The sequence below is a fragment of the Oxyura jamaicensis genome, chromosome 9, assembly GCF_011077185.1.
Source record: "Oxyura jamaicensis isolate SHBP4307 breed ruddy duck chromosome 9, BPBGC_Ojam_1.0, whole genome shotgun sequence".
NCBI lineage: Eukaryota > Metazoa > Chordata > Aves > Anseriformes > Anatidae > Oxyura > Oxyura jamaicensis.
The window spans coordinates 25,115,505-25,142,372 of record NC_048901.1 but is presented as its reverse complement, the minus strand read 5'-3'; the positions used below and the strand labels follow the sequence as shown (position 1 = coordinate 25,142,372).

Here is a 26,868-nt window from a genome sequence, read left to right as displayed (position 1 = left end):
GCAGAGGGAGGATGGGGCCCAGCTCCCTTCTGTGCTGGGCAGGGGGGAGGAGGAGGGAGAAGACCTGGCGGAGGTTCCCTGGTGCTTCTCTGGGATGTGGTGCAGGGGCAGGACGGGGCTGGCCCCGGGGGTCCGGCGGGGCTGTGGCTGTGACCGTGGCAGGGCACACAGTGATCCCTGTTAGCCACCGCTGCTGTCTGGATTCCTGCCCACGTGGAGGGCTGCAGGAGCGGAGTTGGTGGCCTTGGCACTGTGGGGGCAGAGCCTGAGCCCCGTGCGCCCTCCTGTCCTCGCCTTCATCTTCAAAGCCTTGTTTCTTCCTCATGAGTCCTCTGTCCCTCTCCTTTCCTTCTCACCTGCGTTCCTCATGGTGTGCTCCCTGCAGTGCTTTTTCTCCTTGCTGTCTTGTCCTACCTATCTGAATCAGCTGTTTCTATTTCCTTTTTTACTCCTTTTCCCCTTCCCGTAGTGCCGCTGGTTTTGACCAGAGCTTTGCTGTTGGTTCGTGGTCGCTCTCCTGGTTCCTGTCGCGAGGGCACTTCTTGCTCCGGGCACGTTCCCGGCGCGTTCATAGGGCTGGGCTCCAGGTCTCCCACCTTAACGCATGTCCCTTGCGGTTCAAATTCCACGTGTAATCTCTTTTTCCCAGCAAGCCCTCCGGTGTCCAAACACCTCCCTTCCTTTCATGCACCGTAGCCCAGCGAGGAGAGCGAGCGAGGGATCCGGCCGGTGTGGTGCAGCAGGGTCGTGGCCCTGCGTGCGTTATCCCTGCCAGCACGGTGCCGGACGCTGGTGCCCGTGTGCGGTGTGCAGTTGCCGCAGTTTGCTGTGGGCCCCGAGTGCCTTCCCCAGGTACGTGCTGCTGGCCGCACTGGAGCTCGTGGCCCTCCGGCGCTGCAGCAGGTGGGGAGGCTTGCACAGATGCATTTACCTGTCTGTTCCGTGAAGAGCGACGGAAGGCTGCCTTACACGACCTGCCTCACGGTGTGCTGGGTGGTAACTTCATTTATTTTTAATCCGAGCAGCTTCTGTGAGAGGTGAGTCTCACCGCCAGCCCTTCCTTGCTTTTTCCTGAAGTGCTCTTACTGCTGCTCTACATAAAACTCGTTCTTGTGTGTGCTTCCTGGTGGCCGGCGGAGCTCTGGTTCCCTGTTAGGTGGGGGCGCGGTGGCGCCGGGGCCGAGGGGCCGCAGGCGCTGGGCAGCTCCGGGGCGCTGCAGCGAGCAGCCGGGTGGCTGGAAGGGCCGCGAGGCTGCTGTTGGTGCCATGTCCGAGGGCTCGCAGCGGTGAGCCTGCCTGTGGAAAGCAGCATCTCAAAGCTCGGCTCCGTGGGTGCATTTACAATAATTTCCCTGGGCTTCGGTATCGATTGCCAGAACAGCTCACATTTGAGTGACTGACCTTGAGGTCAGGGAGACGTTTTACGTCCCTCAAAATACTTTTTGTATTGACAGGAGTAGCTCAGGCCCCGGCAGGTCTCACGTGGTGTCCCTTCCCAGAAACCCGTCTTTTCGCCCCGCATCGACCCGGGCGGAGGCGAGGCAGCGTGCTGGTGGCTGCCTGGGAAGACCCGAGCGGGGCAGGGCTTCGGGGAGATCTGGTAGCTCTGCATTTTTCGTCAGCCATGAATTTAGCGAAGTCACATTTTTTCCTAACAAGGGATTTCATAATGTCGAGAAGTGCTGGTGCCAAAGGAGCTCGGCCATCACCAAACGGGCTGCGGTGGTGAGGCGCATCCCAGGCCCTCAGAAATTCGGGTCGTGTCCTGGCCGTGCTGGAGGTGGTGACGGAGCCGCCTGTGGCCTCAGAGGGACGAGGACGCGGCGAGCAGGGTTAGGGCGAGCCGTGGTGCGCTGCCGTGCAGCGAGAGCCACCGCAGGGCTGGTCGCAGCGCCGGCACCGCAGTGCTGCAGCCAGAGCCCTGCTGTAACACGGTGAGGTGCCCCTCAGCTCCGCTCTGCTGCTGCGTGCCAGCTCATCTCCTGCGCACAGGGACTGCGGTTGGTCCTCCCAGCAGGGACCTCGTCTGCCTTTTAGCCGTGGAAATGGCCGCTTGAGGGAGAGGTCTTCAGATCCTGAGTACAAGTTTTCAATATTTGACTGGAACATCAGACAGATTTTCAGCGGAGCTGCCAGATGCCAAAATGAGCTGCAACCAGCCTGGAGCCGGTGGGATCCTGTCCAAGTGAGGGGGTCCAGCAGGGCTGATGCAGATAAGTCTTGCCAAGCGTTGAGTATCTCCCGCAAGGCTCTGAAGGCCCGCGTCTTCCCGAGCCCCAGGCCAGGAGCTGGTTGCAGCCACAGAGGGGAGCTAGGCTTGCGCAGTGCTCCTTTGGTCGGTCCAAGGTCAGTGTCTCCCTTGTCTGGAAGCGATGTTAGAGCGGGTCCTGTGCCCAAATGCAGCGAGAGCTCAGGAGGCACGGGTCGGGTACGTCCAGCTGCCAGCTCCAACCTGGCCGGCTCGGAGCAGGGGCGCGCAGCCACGGGGCGGCCGGTGCCGATGCGGACGTGGACCCGGCCAGGCACCTCCTACACCTGAACTTGCTTGAAAGAAACGTTGCTGGGAGCAGCAGCTGGAGGCCCAGAGGCGCAGGAGTGGGGCCGCGACACAGGTGGTGCTGGGGACGGAGGGGTGGGGTGGCACCGCAGCAGTACCACCACCGCCCACGGCCGGGGCACGGGGCAGGTCGCAGGGGACAGCCGTAACTGGGCTCTGCACTTGGTGCCCAGAACACAGACCCGGGAAGTTTTGGCTCACCTGTGCAGAATTGCAAAGCTAACTGATAGCTTGAAATTAGTAATTTTCTGTATTTAATTGGCAGTTGTCATTTAGTTTTAGTTTAATGAGATGCTCTATGGACAGCTATTGCCCTCACCGACAGCGTTAGGTAATTTTGAATATAACTTGGGAATGGTTTCAGGCTATCCAAATTCATCATGTTTCAATCAGTAAACTACTTGCTTGACAGACTTACTCCATTTGTATTTAAAATGATCTGTCATTTGAAAATGTCTGGATACTGTGCTGGTAAGAGAAAGGAAAAACTCCACGAAAGGGAGAGCAAGGCCTAAAATACCCGACCTGCAAGGCAAGAGAGGAGAGGGTCTTGTAATTGTTCCGCAGACCACGTCTGAAGCCCTGTGGGTGCGGTGGCATCCTCAGGCCGTGCTTCCAGCAGCGATTCCCAGCGCTGCGTGACGGGGGGGCATGGCTGCAGGTCTCACCCCGCACCGACATTGGAGCTGCTGTCGGTACCGACCTGCAGGGGTCCCGAGGGGCCCTCGGCATGCAGCTTGAGCAGGGAGCCCGGCGTGTTGACGTGACGTTGGTTTTGTTACGCAGCAGTGACCTTACCCGGACGTGGCAGAGGATGCCGCACGGCGCTGGCAGGCTGCTCTGCCGCTGCCTCCCCGCCGGGCAGAGCGGAGCGCTGCAGTCTGCGTCCTCGTTTCACCGAGCCTTCGGCCTCGGCAGCCGGCGGCAGCGTGCCTGGGGGCTCGGGGGCTGCCGGCTGCCCCCTGTGCGCACCAGGCTGGCCCCACCAGGGCCCAGCGCTTCCAGGGGGATGAAACGCTGCCGCTGCAGAACCTAATGCACCGCGCGTGGCACCGGCAGCGCTGCGCCAGGGTTCCCAGGGATCGCTTTTCCCAGGGTGAGCAGATGCAGAACGAGCCTCACGGGGATGGAGGGGACGAGCCCTGGCGGATCTCAGGCACGCACAGCACAGTGCTGAGGGGAATTCCTGCAGGGGGGGAGAGCAGGGAAAGCCCTTCTCTCTGGTGCTCAGATGTGCGTCACAGACCTGCACCGCGCCATGCGGTGGCCAAACGAGAGCCTGCTCCTTCCAGCTCCCCTTCCAGCATCTTCCTGCCTGTTCCGCAGGCAAGCGCGTTCACGCGTCCCTTCCCAAACGCAGCTCCACGCCGCGTCGCATCTGGGTGTTGTAACAGCCTGCTTCCAGCTCGTGGGGTCCGCCTCTGCTTTGTGAATCGGTCTCTCAGCTCTACAGTGCTCTGCAGGCTTGTGCCTTGAAAAATGGGTACCCATTTCAGCAGTCGCGGCAAGGCGTAACGCAGGGCAGCTCCAGGTACTGTTCTGGTACTGATCATTCAGCGGCTTCTGCTCAGTTTCCCACATTAATTTTGCCCGTTGAAAAATGCTTTTACGGACGTAACTCTTCCGCTGCTTCACGTGTTTGCATCCCGACCGGTAACGGCTGCCTTTCACTTCTCCCTGCTGCAAACAGCAGCAGAGCACCGGAGTTGCAGCAGGGACGGCTCAGACGGGGAGGTGGGAGGAGAGGGGGTGCTGGTCCCCCAGGTGCCTCAGTACCACGGGGGGGGGAGCCCCACGGGCCCGCCAGCGTCCCAGTGGCACCGGGTGTTGCTGAGGGCACGGGCAGGCGCCAGGGCTCGCGGCCTTTGCTCGGAGACCGCAGCTCCCGGGGCCGGCTGGCAAAGCCGTGCTGCGGCACGGGGCCGCTCTCGACATTTTCCAGCGCCAGGAAGTTAGGATTTGGACAATTGCACAGAATTATCCGCAGAGCCGCCTTCAAATTGCTATGATTAAAAGCCAGGCGCTTTGCAGAAGTGGGAGCGCAGGCGGCACAGCTGCGAGCGCAGCTACCGCGTGGCAGAGAGCTGCCGGAGCGACGTGCTGCGAATGGGATGCAGAGCCCCAAGGGGGAAACTGACTGCCTGCGTAAGTAAAGTGAAGCGTTCCCAAAATATTTTAGGTATTTGGGAAGGGTGGTTTTGGTTCTGCAGCGGGTGTCTTGTGAGCGGGGTATCGAGTCGCTCCCGTTCAGAAGGAAGCCTGGCGGTCTGCAGCGGCACCCTGTTGGCAGCCTCGGCAGAGCTGCAAGGAGGGCGAGCGGGTAACGTGAGCGGCTTGGCTCGAGGAGCCCCTGAGCAGCCGGACTGGCACCGGCCAGGGCTCCGTGCTGCCACGCGTGTTCCAGGCCCGCGCTGCGCAGCGCTCTGCGTCACGAGGCACGGCTTGGCCCCGAGGGCGAGCACCGTGAGCAGCAGCGCAGGCTGCCTCCGCGCCGGCTCCTCTGGCTGCCTCTGCACACTCTTGAAATCATGAAAGCAAGGCTTTGTTTTTAAACAACAGCAATTCCGCTGTAAATACAGCATCTGTAATGGAGAGTGCTCCTGCGTGTTTCCTCGGGGGTGAGGCCGCTAATTATCCGGTTCAGATCGCCGTCCGGCCAGCTCCTGGCTGTCACCAGGCAGAGGAGCCTTTTACAATACCGGAGTACTGCAAAAACAGATGGGAGCGGTTGCATCGATTTTTGTTAGTCCTACACATGCATGTATTGCTTTGATTTATTACCATAAAAGCTATGGTTGCTTTCTGATACGGAATCTGCCCGCAAGTCCGAGGGAACACGAGGTGCGCGGGCAGCAGCGCCCTTCCCGCTGGAGCTGTCAGGGCAGGAACCGTGTCAGAGGAGTGTGCCAGGCCTGCAGCCTACTGCCTTGTCATCGCTTCCCTGGGAGCTGCCCGGCTGTCCTGGGGAGAGGCTGGGTGGCCGCGAGGCTGCTTTTTGGGCAGGGCAGTGAGAAGCTGTGAACAGCGATGTTGGAGGCAGCCCTGCACGCCTGCAGCTGGCAGGCTGCGGCTCCTGCTGTGCGCGGCCGCTGGCTGCTGGGCACTGCGCGAAGCTGCGGCAATAAAGAGCTTACAGCTCCTGGCTGTCCCGCTTGCTCTTGGCATAAAGTCCCTGCTTTTACTCCTAAAGCATCGGTTATTACACGCTTGAGTAAGGATCACGCGGATTACCAGAGATTGCTGTAAAAGGATTTGGTGGCTTTAGGAGTTTAGAGGTAGTGGTTTCTGAGATCCTGCCCCGCAGCGTTCGGTGCCCCCCGTGCCCTCACGCGCTTGCTGAGCGGGGCCGGGCGCCTGGGGGGGCTGAACGGGGACACTGCAGGCCCTGTCCCGGGGCTGGGGCGAGCTCGCTCCTCGGCTTGTTAAGGCTGCTGAGTTTCAGGGCAGTAAGACCAATGCTCAGCCTGGAGGTGCTGAGCCAGGCTTCGGGCTGCAGATCCCACACGTCCCCTGTCCCCCCCGGGCTGGCGGAGCAGCGCAGGCCCCTTGCTGCTGGTGAGCCTGCCGGCTTGCGTCGAGGCCCCCGGGTGGTGGCTGGGCTGCCCTCCCGGCACGGTGTGTGCCGTGTGAAATCAGACGCGTCCATCACCGGCGTGCCCTGGTTGTGCCCGAGGGTTGTGCGGGAACACCCCAGTCCGTGCTGTCCCCTCGTCAGGCTGCGAGCCCGGGGCCGGCTGCGGTGTGGGATGGGACAAACCTGCGAGGGCCGAGGTCCCTCGGCGCGTTGCTGGTGGCTCGGGCAGTGACCCGGCGTTTGGCCACAGCACGGGACGCTGTGCGGAGAGCGCAGGCTGCGCCGGGCGGGGCTGTAAATGGTTCGGAAGGCTTCGGCTAGAGGTGCGGTCGGGGGTGGCTGCCTGGTTCAGGGTAAGCACAGCCACTGACTCACCCAGGCTGGAGTTTGTATCCGTCGGGTCCAGCCGGTCAAACCCTCCCCATAACTGTTGAACATTTCAGAAACGTCTCTGAACGTGTGCTCGGTGGGCCGGGGCACAGCTACTGCCACGGGGCAAACACGAGCAGTGTATTGTAAAGAGCAAGCCCTCGCCTCTGCCTGAGTGTTCCCTGCAAGGCCCGTGTGCATCGCTACAGGCGGTTTCGTCACTTACAGGCAGGGGCTGGGCTTGCCGTAAGGCCGCCCTTCTGCTTGGGCTTTAGTGGGCTGAGCTCTGCGGGCAGGAGGAACCGACGCTCCCTGGAAGAGAGACGTGTTTGTTTCGAGTCACAACCCCACAGCCTGCGGCAGCTCTGCAGCGGGATCGCTGCTGCTCGCGGGCCTTGGGCGTTAAAAGCCGGAGCAGCGCTGCAGCCCTGCCCGCGTGCGGGGGCTGGTGGGGTGCGGGGGCAGCGCGGAGCCCTCCCTGCTCAGCTGGGCACTGCCAGCATGGGGACGGGGACGGGGACCCGCTGCTGTGGGGAAGGGGCTACGGCATGGCATGGGCCTTGCTCGCCCGTGCTGGCATGTGTCACGGAGTCGTGTCCTCACGCATGTCCCCAGGCTGCTCCCGCAGACACCGAGCGCTCCGGTGCAGGGCCGCGGGGGGCAGCGCGGGTGCTGGCTGCACCCGGTGGTCCTGCAGGAGGAGTTCAGGGGTCGTCACCACCAAATTCCAGGAAGACCTCGGTGTAACTCCCGTGTTTGTTGCCGTTCAGTGTGTGTGGGGCTTGGTGTGCCGCGGTGACCTGTTCAGTGGCAGCCCCCACCACTGCCCGGCGCCAGGAAGGACTCGCGTGGTGCGGCTGAGCGGCGCAGCGCTCCCGGCGGGGTCTGGGGGCCGCAGGGAGCCCTTGCAGTGTTCTGGGAGGTGGCCGGCCCCGTGGCTGCGGCAGGACTCAGGGCTGCTGGTGCTGCTTCGGCGGGGGGAGGGAGCGGGGCCGGGCCCCCCCCAGGGCACGGGGGCTCCTGGTGCCGGCACTGCCTGCAGGCCATCGCGGCACCCTGCGCGGTGCTGCCTCGGGGCCCTGCTGCTAAGGGACAGTTCTTAATTGGAGAACTAATTTGGCTCCGGGCCCTGGTTGAGCAGCAGCGCGTGGTACAAATGCCCACGGCGAGAGCACGTGGAGGCCACGTGGAGCTCCTGGTGCGGGTGTCCCCGTGCCCGCAGCCCCGCCGTGGTGTCAGTGCCGCTGGCAGCGGCAGGCTGGGCGCAGGAGCAGGCTCCAGCTGCAGGGCCGCGCTCCTGCACGTCTGCAGGGGGGTTCATGGGACGGTGCCAGCGGACTTGTGACAAACAAGCAGCCTTCCAGCGCGCCTTCTGAGCGGTAGTCCTTGTACACACAGCGGCAGAGCGGTGTAACCGGTGCTCTGCGACCCGGGCTGTGCTGCTGCGGCCTGACAAAAACAGCATAACCAAACAGACCCAGCGGGCTGCCGCGGCGTCGCTTCATGGCCTTCGCAGAGCAGCTGCATTTCGGGAGCTCGTCCGTGCAGATGTAGGGACCTCGGGAATGTGGAGGGCTGCCGGCATTACCCGGTTCTGGCAGAACAGAGGGAAACGCCTGCGGCATCGCGGAGCTCGGCGCGGCCCAAAGGGTCCGTGGCCCAAAGGGTCCGCTCTCGTGCAGGGCCGAGAGCACACACTGCCTGCTGAAATCCTTGTTGCCCTGCGCTGTGGGAGGAAGACGTCTGCTGTCCCTCCGGCGGCAGCAGCGGGGGCACAAAGGCTCCTCTGCCCCCCGCAGACCCGGCTGCCCGCGGGGTGCCATGCGGCTGGGGCTGGGGTCCTGCCCCGGGGAAGGAGGGAACTCCATGGGAACGGGCGTTTTCTTTCAACCAATGGCTAAGCAAAGCAAACACTTTCCTGTAGAAACGTTTTTATTAATACATGTTATTAATTCCTATTTCCCACTGAAAACTCCTCAGCACAGTAATTCGACGAGTGGTTTTTAAGAAAAGGCAGAGATCTGTACGAAACTCGCTAGACTTCGGTGTTGGGAGCACGACTCAGAGCAAAAACTTGCAATTGGCAGCAGGCTCTTTGTGAGGCGTTCTGCTCTTTGCACCTCTTGGGCTCTATCGTTCAGGGAGCCATGCAGGGGCCGGGCCGACCCGTACGCTTGGGGGCGAGTCGGGGCCCGGGAGGTCGTGCTGGGACCCCCCTGTGGCCCCTGCCACCGCCCCTCGCTGTCCCCACCGCAGCCAAGGCTGGACGGCTTGAAGTACCGCAGGCATCACGGCGCCCTAACACGGTGACGGCTGCTGCTTCGTTCCTCCTGGGCTTCCTGCCCGAGGGCTGTTGATCCCATAGCCAGAGACAAACAGCATGTGATGGCAGCCTGCGCTCCCCGCCCCACGCTCGCCTTCCCGCAGCCCCCGGGCTGCCCCTGCCCTGCAGCCCCCTGCCCTGCAGCCCCCTGCCCTTAGCGTGGTGCCAGAGGGCAGCAGCGTGGGGAGCAGCCCGGCCGCCCGCTGCTGGCCCCTGGCTGCTGCTGAGTTGGTGCCGTGAGGGACGCCGCCGTCCTCGCCGCGGTACCGCACGCACTACTTCTGGCGCTCGCCCAGTAAAAACCGTGCCGGGAGCAGGCGGCAGCGGCCTCGTCCTGCCGGGCACACCTCCGCCTGCCCACGGCCTGCCGGGGTGCTGCCGGCGTGCCGCTGGAGCTCTGAGCACCCTCTGAGGACGGCCCCAGGGCAGGCATAAAAGCAAAATAACAACAGCAAATTTTTGCCCCGGGTGTCAAAACCGGGTTCTGGCGTTCCCTCCACCCTTGCCGTCGTGCTGTGTGCCCAGGGCTTTCCTACTGCCTCTCCTTACGAGGGAGGCGGGCACGGTCCCGTTTGTCTCCTGTGGCTGCTGATTTTCCAGGTGGGATCTCCGATACAGAGTGTTGCACGATCGGGAGCAGACATACTTTTAATAAGATCTGTTTTAATCCAGTAGCACTCAGTCAAAATGCTAGCAGGGTGCTGGCACGGGGTTCCAGATGCTGTGCCCTACTGGTGCTCCTCAGAATCCCTTTGCTTGCAGTAGTGATGCTTTTATGCTTGAACAAACAGAAAAGGGTTCAGAAAAGGTCCACAAAAAAAGATTTGAGGGGTGAGCGGGTGAAAGTCTGCCTTCAGCTTTGTTGTCTGAAGTTATCTGGGTCTAATGAGAAGGTAATTAAGAAATGACTTGCTCACAGCACAGAGAGATCCATGCCGTCCTCGTTCTGGGGCAGGAGTTCTGACGGTGGCTCTCGGTTCCTGACTCTGGGCGCTCTGCGGACCGTTTCTGAAGGTCCGTGGAATGCAAACAAGAAAAGAAAGCCTGTTCCCAAACAGAGAGGGCTGCACTTCTTCTGGAAAGTTTGTTTGGACCTGAAAGTGCAGAATGGTTGGGGGCAAGCAGCTGCAGCAGGAAAGAAGATGCGGGCTTTTGGGCAGCAGCTGATGATAGCTTGGCACGAGCACGGCTTACCCCGGGCGGTGGCGTGCTCGTAGCTTGTGCCTTAAGATAAATCGTCCTCCTTAAGCCCAGCTGCTGAGCAAAGAGTGATGGGTTCGGCCAGGAGACGACGGAGGGAGGCTCCTGCTCTGCCGGGAGCCAGCGGGCATCGCGTTAGATCATGGTGGTGGCTCCTTCTGGCCCGGCAGCACTGGAGCTCAGGAAATCCATGAGCAGGTCGTGGTGAACAGAACAGGGTGCCAGGCACCAGGCTGAGTCTGGGGAGGCCCAAACCCCACCGCTAGAATAAGCAAACGGAGTTCAATTGCATTTCTGAGTCAGGCCGGGGAACTGCCGGTGCTCCTGCTGGGGGCACTGCTGGCTCCGAGGCCCCCTTGTACTGTAGGGTTGTGTTGCAGAAACGTGTGCTTTGGAAACGTAAAGCAAGGAGCTGCTACCAGAGGGGTGGGGTTGCTCCCATCGGTACGCGATCATTTCAGGAGGTAGCTGGAGCCTCTCCTGGCCCTGCGGTGCTCGCTGGGTTTGGCTGAGCCGGAGACGTAACAAAAAAGACTCATCTTTCACTGCCTAAGCCAATTATGTTCATTCTCTTCCTCAGGGCCGATGTTCAAGGGAAAACTGCAAATACCTGCACCCACCGCCACACTTAAAAACGCAGCTGGAGATAAATGGACGCAATAACCTGATTCAGCAGAAGAACATGGCCATGCTGGCCCAGCAGATGCAGCTTGCCAACGCCATGATGCCTGGTGCCCCCTTGCAGCCTGTGGTACGTGCGCTTTTGGGCTTGGGTCGGTGCCTCCGATCTGCTGCGGGCCGCAGGAAGTTAGCGGGTGTGGGTGGCCGTAAGAGCCCACAGAGGTTGGTAACGGGTGGAGAAGTGGAACAGCAAAAGGCTAGTCGGTCTTGGTGCTGCTTGGTTCTGCCTTGCCTGAATCAATGTTGCTTCACGTTTTGTTGAATTAATTCATCTTTGTAAAATCTTTCTTAATTTTGGGAAAGTGAGCGATCTGTTGGGCTTTTAGTGAACAGACGTTTCCTTTGCAACTTCGTGTGCTCGAGGAAATCCCTGGGTTTGAGAAGATTCCCACTGGGTGTTTTCGGTTCGCTCAGGGGAACCTTCTCAGTTACTTGCTGGACTGGGCTTGGGTTTTTACAGCCCGTTGTAAGCAGAGTGCAAAGCGTGCCCCGAGCACGGTGCGGCGTGTGCCGGGCTGCTGTGTGCCACAGGTGGGGCAGGGCAGGAGGAGCAGTGCGTGCCCACAGCCACCGCCCAAAGAGACGGAGGGGGGAGAAGGGGACTCTCAGAAATCTCTCATCTGGCCACGGCGAAACGTGATCTCGCTGCACGACACGTGTGCCTTCAGTCCATGTGCGCAGTGCGGGGACTCACAGCAGCCCGGGGGTGGGTTCGCCCTGCGTGAGCCGTGGTGTCAGCACGCAGGGATGTGGGGGGCGCCCGCCGGGCTGCGGAGGGGGACGCCCTGTGCCAGGTCTCCCTAGTGCAGTCCAGAGAGGTCGACGGAGCTGACCCATGTTGAAAGGTGGCCCAGGAAGCTTTGGATACAAACCTGTCGCTCAGACATGCTGGGGCACCAAATAACGCACGAGGGAGGCTGGCGTCTTCTGGTAAAGGGGCAAACAAAGGGGCTCCCCCGGGGAAGCTCTGCCTTCTGATGGGTAACGTGGCAGCACGGGGAAAATGAGTTGGGAAATGTATTGTGTATATATCCACACATACCTGCACTGGCGCTTCCCTGACAGTTCTTTGGTTCCTTTCTTACTGGAGAAGTAGGGCCTAGGGAGCTGCATCTACCTGCAGATACCTTCAGGAGGAAACACGCTCTGTTAGGTGGGGGCATCAGCACTGCTCTAATTGTGACAGGCTGCACTCCTCAGAATAAACGCTTAGGAGAAGTTGGCAGAGCAGAAAGGGCTCTCGTACTTGTGCTAACTAGTGACTGGGGGCCTACACAACTCCAGGAAATATCCTGTAGCCTACCTGATGTAGCTAACGCAAACTGTTGCCCTTCCATAGCGCTTTGTGCCTCGGCTGGTTCAAGAAAAAGTGCGTGTGGGGGAGAAAAGCAGAAATGTTTTGGAGGGATCTTCACAGTGAACTGTTGGCATCAGCTACCAGCGTGAGAAGACAGGGCGGGTTATTTTCTCATTTTGGCCATCTTTTTGTTAAATAAAATGGCGTGCAGCACCGAAGGAAGGAAGTGAGCTAAGGCGGCGGCGGCACGTGAGCACCGAGTGCGGAGGCACCGCGCTGCTGCCGAAACGCCGGGGCGCAGCCTCGCCCGTCCTCCCGTCGCCGGAGGGCTGCGGCTGCCAGGGCTGCTGCTCAGCATCCAGATGGAGTGTGTGTGCAGCCAGGCAGCTCAGGCGCAGGCTATGCTTTACGTGCCTTAACTTCAGAGCAACCTCAGAGTGATTTTTCAATTTCTGAACAGATGTGTACACGCGCCGCAGTTTTATTTTATTTCCTGATCTGAGCACAGTGGTACAGCTTTGGTGCCAGCAAACTCATAGCTGGGCCATGAAACAGCTTAGCAGTCAAAACGCTGCAGGCAGTGGAAGCCACTGCCTCAAGTATTCTTCCCCATCAGCCGACGGTGCTCTGCCAACTTTTTGGCCTGCTTGTAGCATTCATTGTAACCCGATGCATCTCCCTTGGTTTTCCACAAAGCAGCGTGAAGACAGACAACAACACTGAGGTAAACACGAGGTAAACCCAGTGCAGCGCCGCTGAGCAGCATCGCGTTGTACTACAAGGAGAGGTAGCATGAGGAGAGCGGTCACACCGAAGTTCTGCTTCTTGTTGCGCTCACCCTGACGGCACGAGGGGCAGTTTGGGTCAGCGCAGCTGGAGGCGCAGCACCAATCCCCAACAGGCGCCTGGGCTGGGGCGCTGCAGACCTCGCGTGTTCCGAGTTCAGCCTCCTTCAGCACGAGGACTGACGGCAAGGCCCTTTGGCTGTCCCCACAAGCTTCCTTCCAGGTGGATGCCATCCTGATGACTTAGCTTCCTTTGTGAGCATCGTTGGAGTGGATGTGGTGTCGGGGTGTAACAGGAGGTGGTTACGCCATCCCATCTAATGCCGCTTCAGCCACTTTGTGTTATAAGACCCGAAGCCATTGGTGCCCCTGTGGCTGTGAAGCGACCTGCCGTAATGACAGGCTGCCCCCGGCTCTCCAGAGACGTTCCTGGGGCAGCGGTGCCCGCGTGGCCCTGTGCCTCGGAGGGTGCTGCACTGCTCGAAGCCGTCTGCGCTGCCCGAGGGTGGTGTCCTCATGCCCCGGTCCTGCCAGCAGCCAGGCTCAAAGGCGGGGCGTGTGGCCCCTGCTCACCTCCTTACGTGTGTGCAGCTGCCTGCAAGATACCTGTGAGCTCCGGCGCAATACGAATCGCTGTGATAAGAGCAGCGTTACTTTGTAGTGGTATTTATACAAATGTCACCTTGGTAGCAAATGACCGGGGTGGTCTTTTAGGTGCTGTGCTTACTGAGCTCATCGGGCTGAAGTCACATGGAAATCCCATCTCAGGTTACCCGCTAACAGCTTCATAGCTTTGTTTTGAATGTTCATTAGTGCACAGATGACAACACAACAATGAAAAGTACGGTTAGTTGATCCTGAGGTTGATATTACTATTCTATTTTCTTTCTTGGAAACCCCAAAATTGCCTTTTTTTGTTGTTCACAGGGATGAAAAGGCAGACACGTTAAAGAAACTCCTTCCATTTACACAAATCTCAGGCTTTTTTTTCTCCAGTAGCCTTTGCATGTGTGTGTGTCCAGTGTTCCAAATGGGCGCGCTCCCTGCTTCCAGCCAGTTCAGTCGTTTCCTCCGCAGCACGCGGCGCGGTGCTGTGCGCTGTCTGGCTGGGACAGGGAGGAGGCAGAGCAAGAGATCTGCGTTAACTGCGCTGTTGTTTTTCACTCTACAAATTACTTTGGAAGAAAAATCCAAATGCCTTGAGTAACTACTTTGTTTAGATACTAACGATAAACATCCAGACCAAGTTTTAGTTGGCCGCTACACTGCTAGCACAGTGCCCCCGGATTCCGTGGGGCAGAAGCGTTATTTAACCTTTACTGCAGGGAACCAGCACCGCGCTGGGTCTCACGGCATTATTTGGTCTTCTCCATCTAATTATCTTCACACCCTGTGACAGCCTGCAAGGGCATCTGACTGCTGCTTTTTTTAAAACAAACAAACAAACAAAAACCCCGCAGTATTTGCGCGGCCTCTCCGGCTCAGTGATTTAGTCTAAATAAAGCATACCCCGCTGTTGCTTTCTGCGTGTCTGCGGGGGCAGCCTGCCTGATTCCATAAAGTAAGCGCTTACATCCTGCTCCTGTTCCTGTACGCAACCTCTGTGGGCCGTGGACCAGGGCAGGCTGGGGCTGGGGGCAGTGCCCTTCCCTGTGTCCGTGGAGGCGAGTGTGGCATGGTGGCGTGCAGCAGAGCCCTCGCGCAGGTTGCTTTTGCACTGAGTGGTTCCTGCGCGTGTTTCCGATGCACTCCTCCGAGCCCTCAGGCTCTCCCCGCGCAGCAGTGCTAGGGCGCGGGCCGGGGGAGTGTGCTCAGAGAGCCGCCACGCTGGTAGCTGTGCGGGACAAGGCGTAGCAGCGCCTGGTGGTGGTCTGTCCTCGGGGGCTGGCTCGGCTGGGGGGTTCCATGGGGGCTCCTCAGGGCCCACAGGCACCACCGGTGCTTTTCCTGTACCCACAGACGTAACTGCCGTTGTGCTTAGGCTGATGGCCAGCAGGCCGTGATGCTGCGGGCACGGCGGGTACCGACGTTTAAGTGTCTTTCTCCTTTTCTCTGATTGCAGCCGATGTTCTCAGTCGCGCCCAGCTTAGCCACCAATGCCTCGGCCGCCTTTAACCCCTACCTGGGGCCCGTGTCCCCGGGGCTGGTCCCAGCGGAGATCCTGCCCACCGCCCCCATGCTGGTGACGGGCAACCCCGGCGTCCCGGTTCCTGCCGCCGCTGCCGCTGCCGCCCAGAAGCTAATGAGGACGGACAGGCTGGAGGTAGGAGCCGACAGGCACAATTTACCCCCACGAGTTATCTCCGTTATTGTGTCTCCTGGACAGACAATATTTTGCTTGTGAAAGAAAACAGTGAGAGTGTCTCTGGGGCCGATAACGTCCCGTCTTGGTGATGGCTAAGGCCAAGGAGGGGCTGTGCCATCACAGCTCGTGCTTGCAGCTCTGCTCCTGGCCCTGTGCCGCAGAAGGAAGCGGCAGTACCGACGGATGGCCATGGTAGCAGCAAGGGCGCTGAGACTGCCTTAACGTGTGCCCAGCAGCTGCTAACGAGCGGGGCGAGCGGGCGCGGGTAACGAGCGCCGGGAGCTGGTGCAAGGGCCGTGCTGCAGCCGCCCGGGGGGGAGCTCGCTTCCAGCCTCTGGCCTGTTTTTGCTCTGGACACATGCTGCTGGCACTCCCCCCGCGGCCTCCCGCGCCTTGTTTATCATCCTTCGCTACAGCCCTGACAAATGCTAGTCCTTGCTAGCTGTTATTCTCCTTGCCCTCAATCTTTCTTATCTGGAAGGCCTGGCCGTGTTTTCGGCACCGTATCAGCGCTGCGGCAGCGTGGGCTCGGGGCCAGCACGGTGCCACGCGCCTGGGAGCGCCGCGAGCTGTCCCTGCTCTGCCAGCTCTGTGCCGTCGGCCCTGGTGCGGGATCGGGGCCCGGCTGCTCTCACACACCTCAGCACCGCGAGGTCCCGTCCGTGCTGGGACAGCACCGGGGCCTGGGGGCGCGGTGTGAGGTTGGGCTTTTGGAGATGGTGCCCGAGAATGCAGGGAGCGCGGTGGGAGGAGCAGCAGGGATCTGTTTTAAAATGCAGCCAGTCATAATTGTGGGGCTTTTCTTCGTGCCTAGGCATCTGCAGGAATAGGGTACGTGTCTGCTTACAAGGAAGATAAATTTCTTTTTCTCAGTGGTTTCATCCCTGGCTGACAAGCTGCGGCGGCAGGCTGCAGGCAAGGAGGAGCATGGGGCAGGGCTGGGCCACGAGCCCTCCCAGCACCGCTGCCGCTATTCTCAGAGCTTACATCAGCACAGGTTCCCCTTCCACGGGATCACATCACTTCCCCTTTTAGAGTTGTTTTCGCCGAGGAAAGAGTTCCCCGAAGCATGTTCAGGTTACAGGAGGCACAGCCTCCCCCAGCAGGCAGCCTCGCTGGGCTCACCAAGGGGAGCTTTACCTCCCGTGGCTTTTTATTTCGCAGTGGGGACTTGGCAGAGAGCGATTAAAACCAAGATACAGTTAGATAAATGCTTAAATAAATCATGCTGTGTTCAGAAACAGGGCTGAGGCTGTGCTGGCTGGCAGGCTGTGACCAAGATGCGCAGGGAGCTAAGGAAAGGTGGGACTGCAGCAGGGGAACCTTCATGCGCAGGATTTGGTCCTCGGGAGGCCGCGTGCTGTCCCCGTGGAGCTGCTTGGAGAAGCGCTCAGCTGCCGAGCCAGGCTCCTCCGCACGGGAGCAGTGAGTGTTACAGAGCAGCCAGAGGCACGCTCTGCAGTATGAAGCCTTTTAACAATCGGAAAAAGCCCGCAAAACCATCTGAAATCAGTATAATTACCAAGGAAGGCCACGTGCTTTTCCTTTGAACTCGAATAGGAGGAAGGATGGTGGCCGAGGCGCAACCCCGCCAACGAGCTCCGAGGCCTGGAGGGAGGCCCCCCCATGCGGCCTTCCCTGCTGCCCTCGCGCTTGTCTCCGTGGGCCCTGCTCTTCGGCCGTGTCCCCGGAGCAGGGCCGTCCCTGCCCGCTCTGCTCTCAGCCCTGCCTTTCTGACGGGGCCTTCCCGCGGCTCTGCCCGGGCTGCGCAGCTCACTCTAAAAAATCCGGCTTCTTCCCCTGCCCGGGCTGTTCAGCTGTGCTGTTTCTTTTGGCCGGGATGGAGAGCAGATTTCAGGTCAGCCACCAGCTCTGCGATTCCACACGGAACCACTCGTACAGAAATGGAGCCAGCTGCGGGCAGGGGGTGTCTCCTCCTCCTGTTTTCCCCTCAGCATTAAACAGTTCCGTACGGAGGTGAGGAGGTAATCGGTGCTCTCCAGTGTACGGTCACTTAATGAGAGGTATCTAGACGTAGCATACAAACGCCTAATAAGGACACAGTTCTTAGGAACAACAAATCATTTGTTTTTTTGATCACAGAAGTGCAAAACTGATCTGAAGGATTTTGCGTGGACCATTCCTTGCCTCTCAGAGAAGGTGGCACATATCTCCCTGCTCCGTAGGGGAGCTCGCTGCTCTTGGTGTAGCTGTCTGTTATCCCCGATCGCAGAGCTTTATATGGCTTAGCTCTCCCTCCCGTGGAATGAACTGTCCCCTGAAAAAAATAGCTGCTGTGATGCTAGTATCTAATCTTGGAATATGATCTGTTCCGTGTAGAATTTTAAATGCTTATTTTCAAGAATAATGTACCCGGTCCTTAATTAAATTAGCACGCGTGTTCTGGGCTACTGCAGCAGGCCGACACACAGCTAGCGTCCCGCCATACATGTAGCAGGGCTTTAAGGCAGGCAGCACAGCTCTGCCAGGCGCTGAGCCTGGTCTCCTGAAGAACTGAATGTCCGCAGGACGGCTGGTCGCTGCTCCGGCAGCAGGATGGATTTCTCAGGTTCTCGGACCGCGCAGATAGCGCGCCGCTGCTCAGACACCCCCCTGCAGCATCTGGGTCGCAGGGTGGGAGTGTTGAGGGTTCAGACTTTTCCTGCAGCTTTCTTCACGTTCCTCTCCTGCCAGAAATTCCGTGAACAAAAATACGGCTCTTCCAGTGAACTAGAGGAGAAGCCGCAAAGGACAAGGAAGTGCGAGAAGGGAGTTGCCTGGTTAGTTTTTTTTGAAGCACGTGTTTCCCTTTGAATGCCGTCAGTTTCTGTTAGAAGTATTCGAGAATCAAGACGACTGCAATCAAGCCACTGATTCCTGCGTGCTTTGTGCCGTGTTTTTGCCAGAAGGCAAAATGCACTGGATGACAACACACTCGTTTTGATAAATTCAGTGCAAAGGAGGCAGAGGTGTAATTGCTCAGGAAAGGCCACGGATGTTGCTGTGTGTTCATGTGCCCGTGGCCAAGCCTCGTCCAGCTCTGGGCGAGCAGCTCCGCCACGGCCGAGGTTTTGGGGCAGTTGTCTCTCTGCCAGGGTGAGCAGCTGGAATCCCAGCAGGGCAATCAAAATAAACTCGGCCCCAAATTAGAACAAGTGAAGTTCACGGTGATGACTGGCTGATACTGCAGCCCTGGTTCCATTCCCTAACTCAGCAGTTCTGCCGACAGCCTGGGATCATGCGGGTCATTCCAGCTCCTTGAGTTCAGCTTTTGCTTCTTAGCTGCCGTTATGCTTCTTCACTTACCAAGTGGAAAATTGTGATACTAATTACAGGGCTACTAATAAACAAACAAACCAACACTCCCCCGATCCGAAAGGCTAGACCACATATCATGCTTCCGTGCCTCTCTCTGCTCAAGCAGATGAATGATAAATTGCTGCGTGCCTGTGGCAAGAATAACACCATTTTGTAAGTAAACAAGAACTGGAAGCACTCTTGGCTAGCATCGCAGTGCTTCCAAAGCCATCGCAGGCCATGCTGATTAAAAGCACTAGTGGTTTCATGGTTTGTGTCTGACTGCCGTGAGCCAGCACTCAGAGATCTGCTCAAGACCTCCACGAGAGCCACTCGTTGCCTTATCTCAGCGCCGCGTGGCAGCCCTGTGAAAATGGGCTCTGTGTGTGCCAGAGCTTGTCTGCCGAACCCCGTCAGTTCTCTGGTCACTTTCCTTGCCTTTTAACGGGGATAAAATTACCTTACCTCCGCATGCGTTTTCTCTCTCTCTCTGTATATCTATACATGCTAATTTATTTATATCATCTTTGCTTTATTAATTGAGGAGTTTTTGCTTACGTGTGGAGTTGTTTTGAGGCCTCCGTTTAGCGGATCACCAGTGAGAGGTAACGAGCAAAGACAGTCAGCTCGTGTTAGCTGTGTCCTCTGTCTTCAGAGCAAAAGGCTTCGGTCTGCTGAAAGCAATCAAATGAAACGATCCATTCTTAGCTATTCAGGAGGTCTGTGCTTGGGTAGAAGACAACGATTTATTGCCCAGAGAGTGTTTGTGGCAATAAAAGAGAACAAGTTGTAGTGCGGGGCTGACCAAGCCAGCCCCAGTCCCGTTTGGAGAAGCAGCGACACGGCAGCTCCCTTTGGCGTCTGCCTGGGAGTAACGGGGCAGGCAGGCTCGCGGCCAGGAGCGAGCAGGGCTGGTGCTGGCACCGGGCGGCACAAGGAGCGGACTTGTGTTTTGTGCTGGCTTCAGGAGATGCCAGCTCCTGGCCCAGCCCCTCGCTGCGGTGTGTCACTGCGCAGCGACTGGGCCAGGAACTGGTCCTCCTGAAAAGTTCCCGAAGAAAATGGTTATTTGGCCAGTCTGCTTCACGTGTGCCATGAGAACGGCGCCGCAAGCTGCAGGCCGTGAGCAGCAGGGCCGCGGCGATAAAAAGAGGAAGGGAGGTGCCTCAACTGGCGTCTTGGGCTGGTGTTTGCTGCCAAATATACATCCAGTCTTTGTCACCGCATGGAAAAAGGCTATAAATAGGGCCGTGCTGGAAAGGCCGTGAGGAAAGGGGTGCTCCCTGCGGGCAGGTTCACAGTGGCATTGCGCTCATCCTGCAGGGACGAGCCGTGCACAATGGGCAGCTGGCACTTCGAGGGGCACGGGGGTTAAAAGCAGCTAAAGTGTGAGCACAAATGGAGACCAAGTAACAGCCGAGTTTGGTTTGGTGTGGGGATCAGAGCCAAGGTTCTTGAGGAAGCGCTGATGATCCAGGCTCACAGGCACCCACCTTTAAAAGGAAATTCCATCCGCTGTAGCGGCTTTATTTTGGTACAGGCTTGCTTGGTTTTGGCCCTTTCTGTTTCCTATAGCCCTTTGAAAACTAAGGTGACAAACATGTTTTGTTCCTGGTCTGTGCCCATGAAAAGAACAGGCGTCATTTTCTCAAGCGGAGCTTTTTCGGGGCGTGCAGAGGACCTGGGGTGGCACCGCGTGCGGTGCCCGTGCTGCCGGGCTGGAGCCCGCACGGTGGTGGCGGCGATGCTGCAGGCAGCGCCCGAGGCCTCGCAGGTTCCTCCTGTGCGGCGTGGCTGTGCCAGGGGTGGGCAGCCCCCGCCTGCGCCCTGCGCCCTTCTCCCGCGGCGTTTCGGGTTGTCCTCTCGTGGCAGCCAGGCGGGCCTCAGGGCACCGCGCGGCTGGGCAGCGCCGGTTAACCTCCGGCTGCAGGGCGCGGGGACGGCCGGGCCACGGCGGCGGGCGGGTGCTGCTGACACCGCCTGCCTCGGGTGGTCGCTGGCAATCGGTCACGAGCACGTTTCTTCAGAAGGCAGACAGCAGCCCTGGGGTGGCCGAGCTGCGGCCACGAGAAAGCCTCCTGCACGCGTGGTTCTTTGTGCCAGAGCATCCCGCGGCACCAAAGCGCTGTCGCAGGCAGGCAGCGAGCCCGCTGCCCCCCGGCCGTGCCGTGAGGAGGCCCCACGGCGCAGGGCCCGCACTGAGCGGCTGTCTTCTCCCGGTGTTGCAGGTGTGTCGGGAGTACCAGCGTGGGAACTGCAACCGGGGGGAGAACGACTGCCGGTTCGCCCACCCCGCCGACAGCGCCATGATCGATACCAACGATAACACCGTTACGGTCTGCATGGATTACATCAAAGGGAGATGCTCACGGGAAAAGTGCAAATATTTCCACCCTCCGGCACATCTGCAAGCCAAGATCAAGGCTGCCCAGTACCAGGTTAACCAGGCTGCGGCTGCCCAGGCAGCAGCGACGGCAGCTGCCATGGTGAGTTTGGGAAACGCATCCGAGGGTACGAGTACGTTGACGAGGGAGTAAGCCAAGCGTTAGCTGGTGTTGCTGACAGCGTGTGTGCGGGGCCCCACTCGGTACATGGCCAGCGAGCTGCCCCAGCATGCGGTGCCAGGCCCGCTCTGAAGTAGTTTCAGGCCGTGGCGGTGTTCCTCTGATTTTGCCTGTTGGTGTACGGGGTACCTCTATGTACATACATGTGTGCATACGTGTGTGTGTGTGCGTGCACGTATGTAGATCTATCGTGTTTGTGTGTGGGTAGACGCGGGGCTATCTAGGCGCACAGATAGATGAGCCCGTGCTTACGAGCCACCGCGAGCCCGTGTGCGTAGAGCCGTGGTTTGAGACCGACCTCGGTGCGTGCGCGGCAGCCGCAGCCGACGGCCGCCCGCCTTCCAGGTGCCCGCCGCCTGCAGCGCTGGCGGTGCTGGGCCCAGCGCCCGCACACCCGCGGCGCCGCGGGGCCGGCTGTGGCCAGCCGTTGAGGAGGTGCCGGCCGCGCTCCGTCCCGCGTGCGGCGAGGCCGCGAGGCTGCGGTGAGCGCGGCCGGGAGCTGGGGCGCGGCGCGGGGGGCGCGGGCCGCCCCGAGGCCCCGGGGAGGCGCGGGGAGGCTGGCCCGGGGGGGCCACCCCGTCCCGCCTGCGTCCCGCCGTGACCCTGCGCCGCGGGCCGTACTGTGCATGCCTAGTCTTGTTACCGTTGTACACGGCATCCGGTGATTTGTTTTTATTTGTTTTTTCTCACCTACCCAAATGCACTGCTGCCCCCATGATGCACCTCTGCTTGCTGTTTATGTTAATGCGCTTGACCCCACTGGCCATTGCCATCATGTGCTCGCTGCCTGCTAATTAAGACTCAGTCGGCTGTCAAATCACTGAAGCGACCCCTCGAGGCAACCTTTGACCTGGTACTATGACCTTTCACCTTTTAGCTTGGCATGTAGCTGTATCGTAGAGTCGAGTTGGGGGTTAATGTGCAGAACTGGAACACTCCCGGTGTCCCTCCCTCCCTCCCTGCCCGCCAGATGCAGGGGCCGCAGGGCCGGGCCACAGAGCAGCCCCTGGCTGGCACAGGCCCTGCCGCCCCTTGCCCTGCCCTCCCATCCCATCCCGTCCCGTCCTGTCCCGTCCCATCCCATCCAGTCCTCTCCCGTCCCATCCCTTCCCCTTCCCATCCCATCCTGTCCCATCCACTCCTCTCCCATCCCGCCCCGTCCTGTCCCATCCTGTCCACTCTTTTCCCCTCCCCTCCATCCCCTCCCCTCACCCCTGTCCCTTCCCATCCCGTCCCATCCCGGGAGCCGCGAGGGCCCTGTTGCACGGCGGGCGCAGGGCGCGTTGGCATGGCTTGGCGGCGCTGCGGCGCGGAGGCGGCCGGGGGAGCCGGCATGCGGCGTGCTCTGCATGCCAGGCAGGCGCTGGGGCTGGGGGAGCGGGTCGGTGCCGGCGGTGCCTCGCCCGCGCCGGACGATGACTATTAACATCGCTTCTACGTGTTGATCCTCATGGAGCTAGCAGTGCTGCTTCCCCTCCCCGATAGGCTTGCTCCTTACCCAAACCCCGAAGCTTTACCGTAGCGTAGTAGTGACGCCAGTTCCTATACCGTGCGGCTCCGGCACGTCTACCTGTACCGCTGTAATGGTAGGCTAAAGTAGTGCTCCCTCGTAAAGCTTTTACCTCGCCTTTTATTTGGTAGTTAAGTCTGCTACGCTGCTTGCTTGCTCATGGTTAAACATGGTGCTGCCTGAAGTTTTTTTACCTTCTACTGATTTTTCTTTTCTCTTTTCTCTCTTTCCTTTTTGTCTCCCTCCCCTCCTTCTCCACACCCCACACCCCCACCCCTTTTTTTTTTTTTACTGGACTTTATTTTTATGCCCATCCACCATTCAGGGAATTCCTCAAGCTGTACTTCCCCCATTACCAAAGAGGCCTGCGCTTGAAAAAACCAATGGTGCCACCGCAGTGTTTAATACTGGTATTTTCCAATACCAGCAAGCTCTTGCCAACATGCAGCTGCAGCAGCATACGGCCTTTCTCCCACCAGGTAAGTGCTGCTCGTTCGCCTCTCGGGGCGGGAGGAGGGGTGTCCTGGAAGCAGCACGCAGGTCAGCCGCCGCGCATCCGCCCCGGCCACAGCTCCAGGCGGAGGCAGGCGGTGCCGGGCGGAGGAGGCGCTGGTGCAGGGAGGCTGGCTTCTCTGCGCTTGTCTCGGAGGCTGGGCGGGTGTTTTCCACTCTAACATAAAAATCAGCATCGTGCTCTGTCATCCCAAATCAGAACTGGAAATCTCTGCTCTCCTCCCTCTTTCCCTCAATTAACTTTTCTCCGTTACACACCTCTTAAGCTCTCGGATCTGTTTCTGTCTGCTGTAAGACCCCTCTGCCTTGGTGTGCTTGGAGGCGGTTGTGAGCCAGGGGCTTGAAGGCTCTGATTTCAGTCATGGTGCAGCGATCAGAAAAGGCACAGAGGGCAGTCTCACAGGTAACTAACCATGAACCTACACGAGAAATCAAGATTTGGGCTTCTACCACTAAAGCCCCCGAGCTGATTTCAGACTAGGAGGAACTGAGGTGTGCTTAGTTTTGTTCCAGAATGACCAGATTTACGCTTGTAGTTGCTGAAGAATTGATGCCTGCGCTACGCACATAAGCAGAATTCCCTTTGAAGCAAGTGGGACTTAAAGTTTAAATGTGTGCTTTGGTTCTGCAGAGAACACTTCACGCGGAAGCATAGTTTAAATACGTTCGATGAATTTATGCCTGTATTAACGCAGGTGAGTTAGTTTCTTACATCCGAACCCCACGTTAAAACAGCGCTATCATTCTAGGAGGTAAACGCTGAGAAGCAGAGGACGTACGCAGAGCCGTACTCAAAGAATTTGGAGGAATCTGTGAGGACACCCTTTGTAATGCAGGTAGCTGAGGGCAGGATAGAAAACTTCACCCATACAATTTAAAGATTTTGTCCTAAACATTTTTAGCACGTGCATTCGCAGGAAATTCGTGTAATGCTTTTTAGCAAGCTGGTCTAGTGGAAGGTGTGCCTGCCCATGGCAGGGGGGTGGAATTAGAGGGGCTTTAAGGCCCCTTCCAACCCAAACCATTCGGTGAGTCTGTGATTCTTTCTAAACGGTACAGTCCAGCATAGAAGAAGTTAAGTGGCTTCAGGTCAGGTCCGCACACCAGCCCGTGTATCAGAATACACGCTGAAATGCATGTGGGATCGAGGTAGGTTCTGCTGGTATTGCACAGCTCCACGGATTTGTTGGCAATGCTTAACTGACGTAGTTAGTAAACGACAGAGTTTTCCAGCTTCCCTTACATCAGTGAGGGTTGGATCATTTCTGGAAGTAATCGAACTGCTTTGAATCATGTCCTTCAACCTTAGGAGCTCGGTTATAGCTCGAGTACATCAGAGCTCACCTGTACAACCTGCCTCAGTTCTGACTCTAGCAAATCTATTCTGACTACAGGAGCTTGCTTCGTAGTTCTTGATGCCTGACTTGAACTTTCTTGACCACTGAAGTTTAGTCTATGTACAAGAAGCAGGGTAAGGAGCAGTAAGGAATTGTCATGGCATCCCTTGAGGGGACCAGTTCTCTAGGTGCCAGGAGGTTTCCTCCTTGGGGCACGTGGACGTGTGTGGGAGAGACTAGCTGCAGCTGTGTAGGAAACGATGCTACGGGGTGCTGCTTCGCTCACATTCTTAGCTAGGAGAAATTGGAGAAATGGAGCTGAGATTCTATTCCCATCTCTGAACCCAGCAGGGCTCTTGAGGAAGGTTTAATTTGAATGCTTTGATGAAAAAAGTAGTTTCAGGTTGACCAAAACATGGTCAATTTACATTAGTCTTAAGTAGCTAAAACAAATAACAGAAAGTTTTATGTTGATGCAGATGAAGATGAGAATCCAATATTGTTCATTAAAAACAGAATTGAATAAACACTTTTTTTGGCCTGTTGACCCACCAAACATGACAGAATTTTGCCCTAAGTAATTCTGAAGATTTTGCCTAAAAATCATTTGCCCTTTTTTTTTTTTTTTTTCTGGAACTACCAGTAAATAAAAAACAGTAATAAATGGTTCTGTGTGCTCTGCTACTGGGGCACTTTTAGAATATACTGCATTACGCTTTCAAATGCTCCAAGAAACTGCATGTACGCCAGAGTGCTAAACCAAGTAGTGTTTAGGCTGTATTTACTAAGAGCATCTGAAACTCGGAATTAACCTGCCCAACATCCCCCTAGTGCTACAAACTGGTGGTGAAATGCGCTCAGACGCTCATCCCGCTGCTCGCAGAGCATGCTCCCTCTTCGTCCCGCTGAGGTCCCCAGGAGCCCTGGCTGCTGGAAGCTTCCCCAGGCCCCGCAATGTCTGAGGGACGTTGTGGGAAAGCCCTGGGAGTGCCGTGAGCGCTGGCTATTGCAAGCAAGCCGAGTTAGCCTGCTGGAAGAGCAGGCCCCGCACAGCTTAACAGCTGTCCTCAGCTCCGTACTTTGCTCCTGGCTGCCGACTCCTGGTGCCCAGCAGCACACAGGTGGATGTTTGGCCCTGCGGCCGTGAGCTCGCAGAGCTCCGGTCGTGTTGTGTTCACTGCTTCTCTGTGTGCTCTGTTCCATGGTCACGGTGAGCTGGACGAGGCATAGACCTCGTATGTGCGGCTGGATGAAATCCTGCCCCGGTGCTCGTTCCCATCCCGTGCGGCAGGCGGCTGCCTCCTCGGCGTGCTGATACAGCCGGTCCTGGCTTGGGCGAGCCACCGGGAGCCTGAAGGGCCGTGGAGAAGAGCAACCCTCCCCCAGAGAGGTGTCTGCTTTACAGGATGCTCCCAGGAGCCCTGGGCTCCAAGTGCACCAGATGCTTCCCCAAAGAGATGTCTGTTCAGGCACTGCCCTCCCTGGGGCTTTGGGTGGGAGGCAGAAGCAGAGACCTCAGAATGCCAGGGAGGGAAGGACCGGGCACTGCCTCCGATTATGCTCCCAGCCAGGAGTGCTCGTGCTCTGCTGGGGCAGTTTTCACTAGGGTTTTGTAGACAGAACAGAGTGAAAGAAACACTATGAGAGGGAGAAGAGGAGAAACTGCTTCAAACACCAGTAAACTTAGAATATTTATCAAACCAGCTTTATTCCACTGCTGAAATAATCTGTGAGGCTATCACGAGTTACTCAGCGCATCCTTAAATTACAATTCTGCCCTGTGCTGAAAAACGAGGGAGCGTTTGCAACTGGGCATTTATTATTCATGCATTCCTATTAGTCAGTGAAAGCTTTTGAAGTCAAGATGAATATTAAGGTCATAGCAGAAAGCTTGTTACTGGTAAGAGGGTCATACAGCAGTACGTCTTCGTATTTGCAAGTTATCGCACCCTTCATTTCTGGCTTATGTTCATTTGCTGCAGTTCCCGTTCAGAACTTGGGGCACTGGTTATAATGCTAATGATGATAGCTCAGGCTACCAGTTTGAGCTGAAAAGCTTTGCAGGGGTATTTCAAAGAATCGTTACAAAAATCTAACTTGTTTTTAGTGTGTAGACCTAATTATGCACGGAATGGCACAGTATTCCAGATGCAATGAAGTTTGTGCTACCTTATAAACAGGGCACTTCTGCGGAGAGGCAGAACTCAGAGGTTCTTCTGTATAAGCTCGTTAACACCCAAAGTGTCATAAGCAGGACTGAATTTTACTCAGTGTAATTCATAGCCAAATTTTGCTCCATTCTTTAATCCTCTAAGTAGTCAATTGGCTTCAGCAATGATTCACATACTGGGAAGTCAGGAGAGCTACCCTTCTTTTAACCTTTGTGAGCATCCCCAGTCTTCTCTGAGACACAGAAATAGAACAGTAATTAGAAAACAGAATTATTCCCTTTTCTTTGTAGCCTTACAGACACACTGAGGACAGGGAATGACCTTGTCCCCAGCAGTAGTTCTGCTGACTGACTTCTTGCCTGCTCAGTTAGATGCTCCCGAGTTG

The 26,868-nt window shown here is 57.9% G+C and overlaps 1 protein-coding gene and 1 long non-coding RNA gene across 14 annotated transcripts in view; one reads left to right on the top strand and one right to left on the bottom strand.

Annotated features, from left to right (window-relative positions):
• Positions 1 to 26,868, top strand: part of MBNL1 (muscleblind like splicing regulator 1) — a 71,549-nt gene that overhangs the window by 34,540 nt on the left and 10,141 nt on the right. For 8 of the 13 annotated variants that reach the window (XM_035334211.1, XM_035334210.1, XM_035334207.1 and 5 more), the window contains exons 2-6: positions 10,604 to 10,774; positions 14,849 to 15,049; positions 20,617 to 20,874; positions 21,752 to 21,805; positions 22,788 to 22,941. In XM_035334211.1, the coding sequence (XP_035190102.1) occupies positions 10,706 to 10,774; positions 14,849 to 15,049; positions 20,617 to 20,874; positions 21,752 to 21,805; positions 22,788 to 22,941 (736 nt within the window). In that variant the 5' untranslated portion in view covers positions 10,604 to 10,705. The remainder of the gene's footprint in view (positions 1 to 10,603; positions 10,775 to 14,848; positions 15,050 to 20,616; positions 20,875 to 21,751; positions 21,806 to 22,787; positions 22,942 to 26,868) is intronic. The other 5 variants (XM_035334209.1, XM_035334203.1, XM_035334206.1 and 2 more) reach the window with 2 other exon arrangements.
• Positions 824 to 25,953, bottom strand: LOC118171255. The gene is made up of 3 exons (XR_004753122.1): positions 25,751 to 25,953; positions 17,699 to 17,704; positions 824 to 843 (listed from the first exon to the last, which is right to left on the bottom strand). It is a non-coding gene; the product is annotated as an uncharacterized LOC118171255 (long non-coding RNA).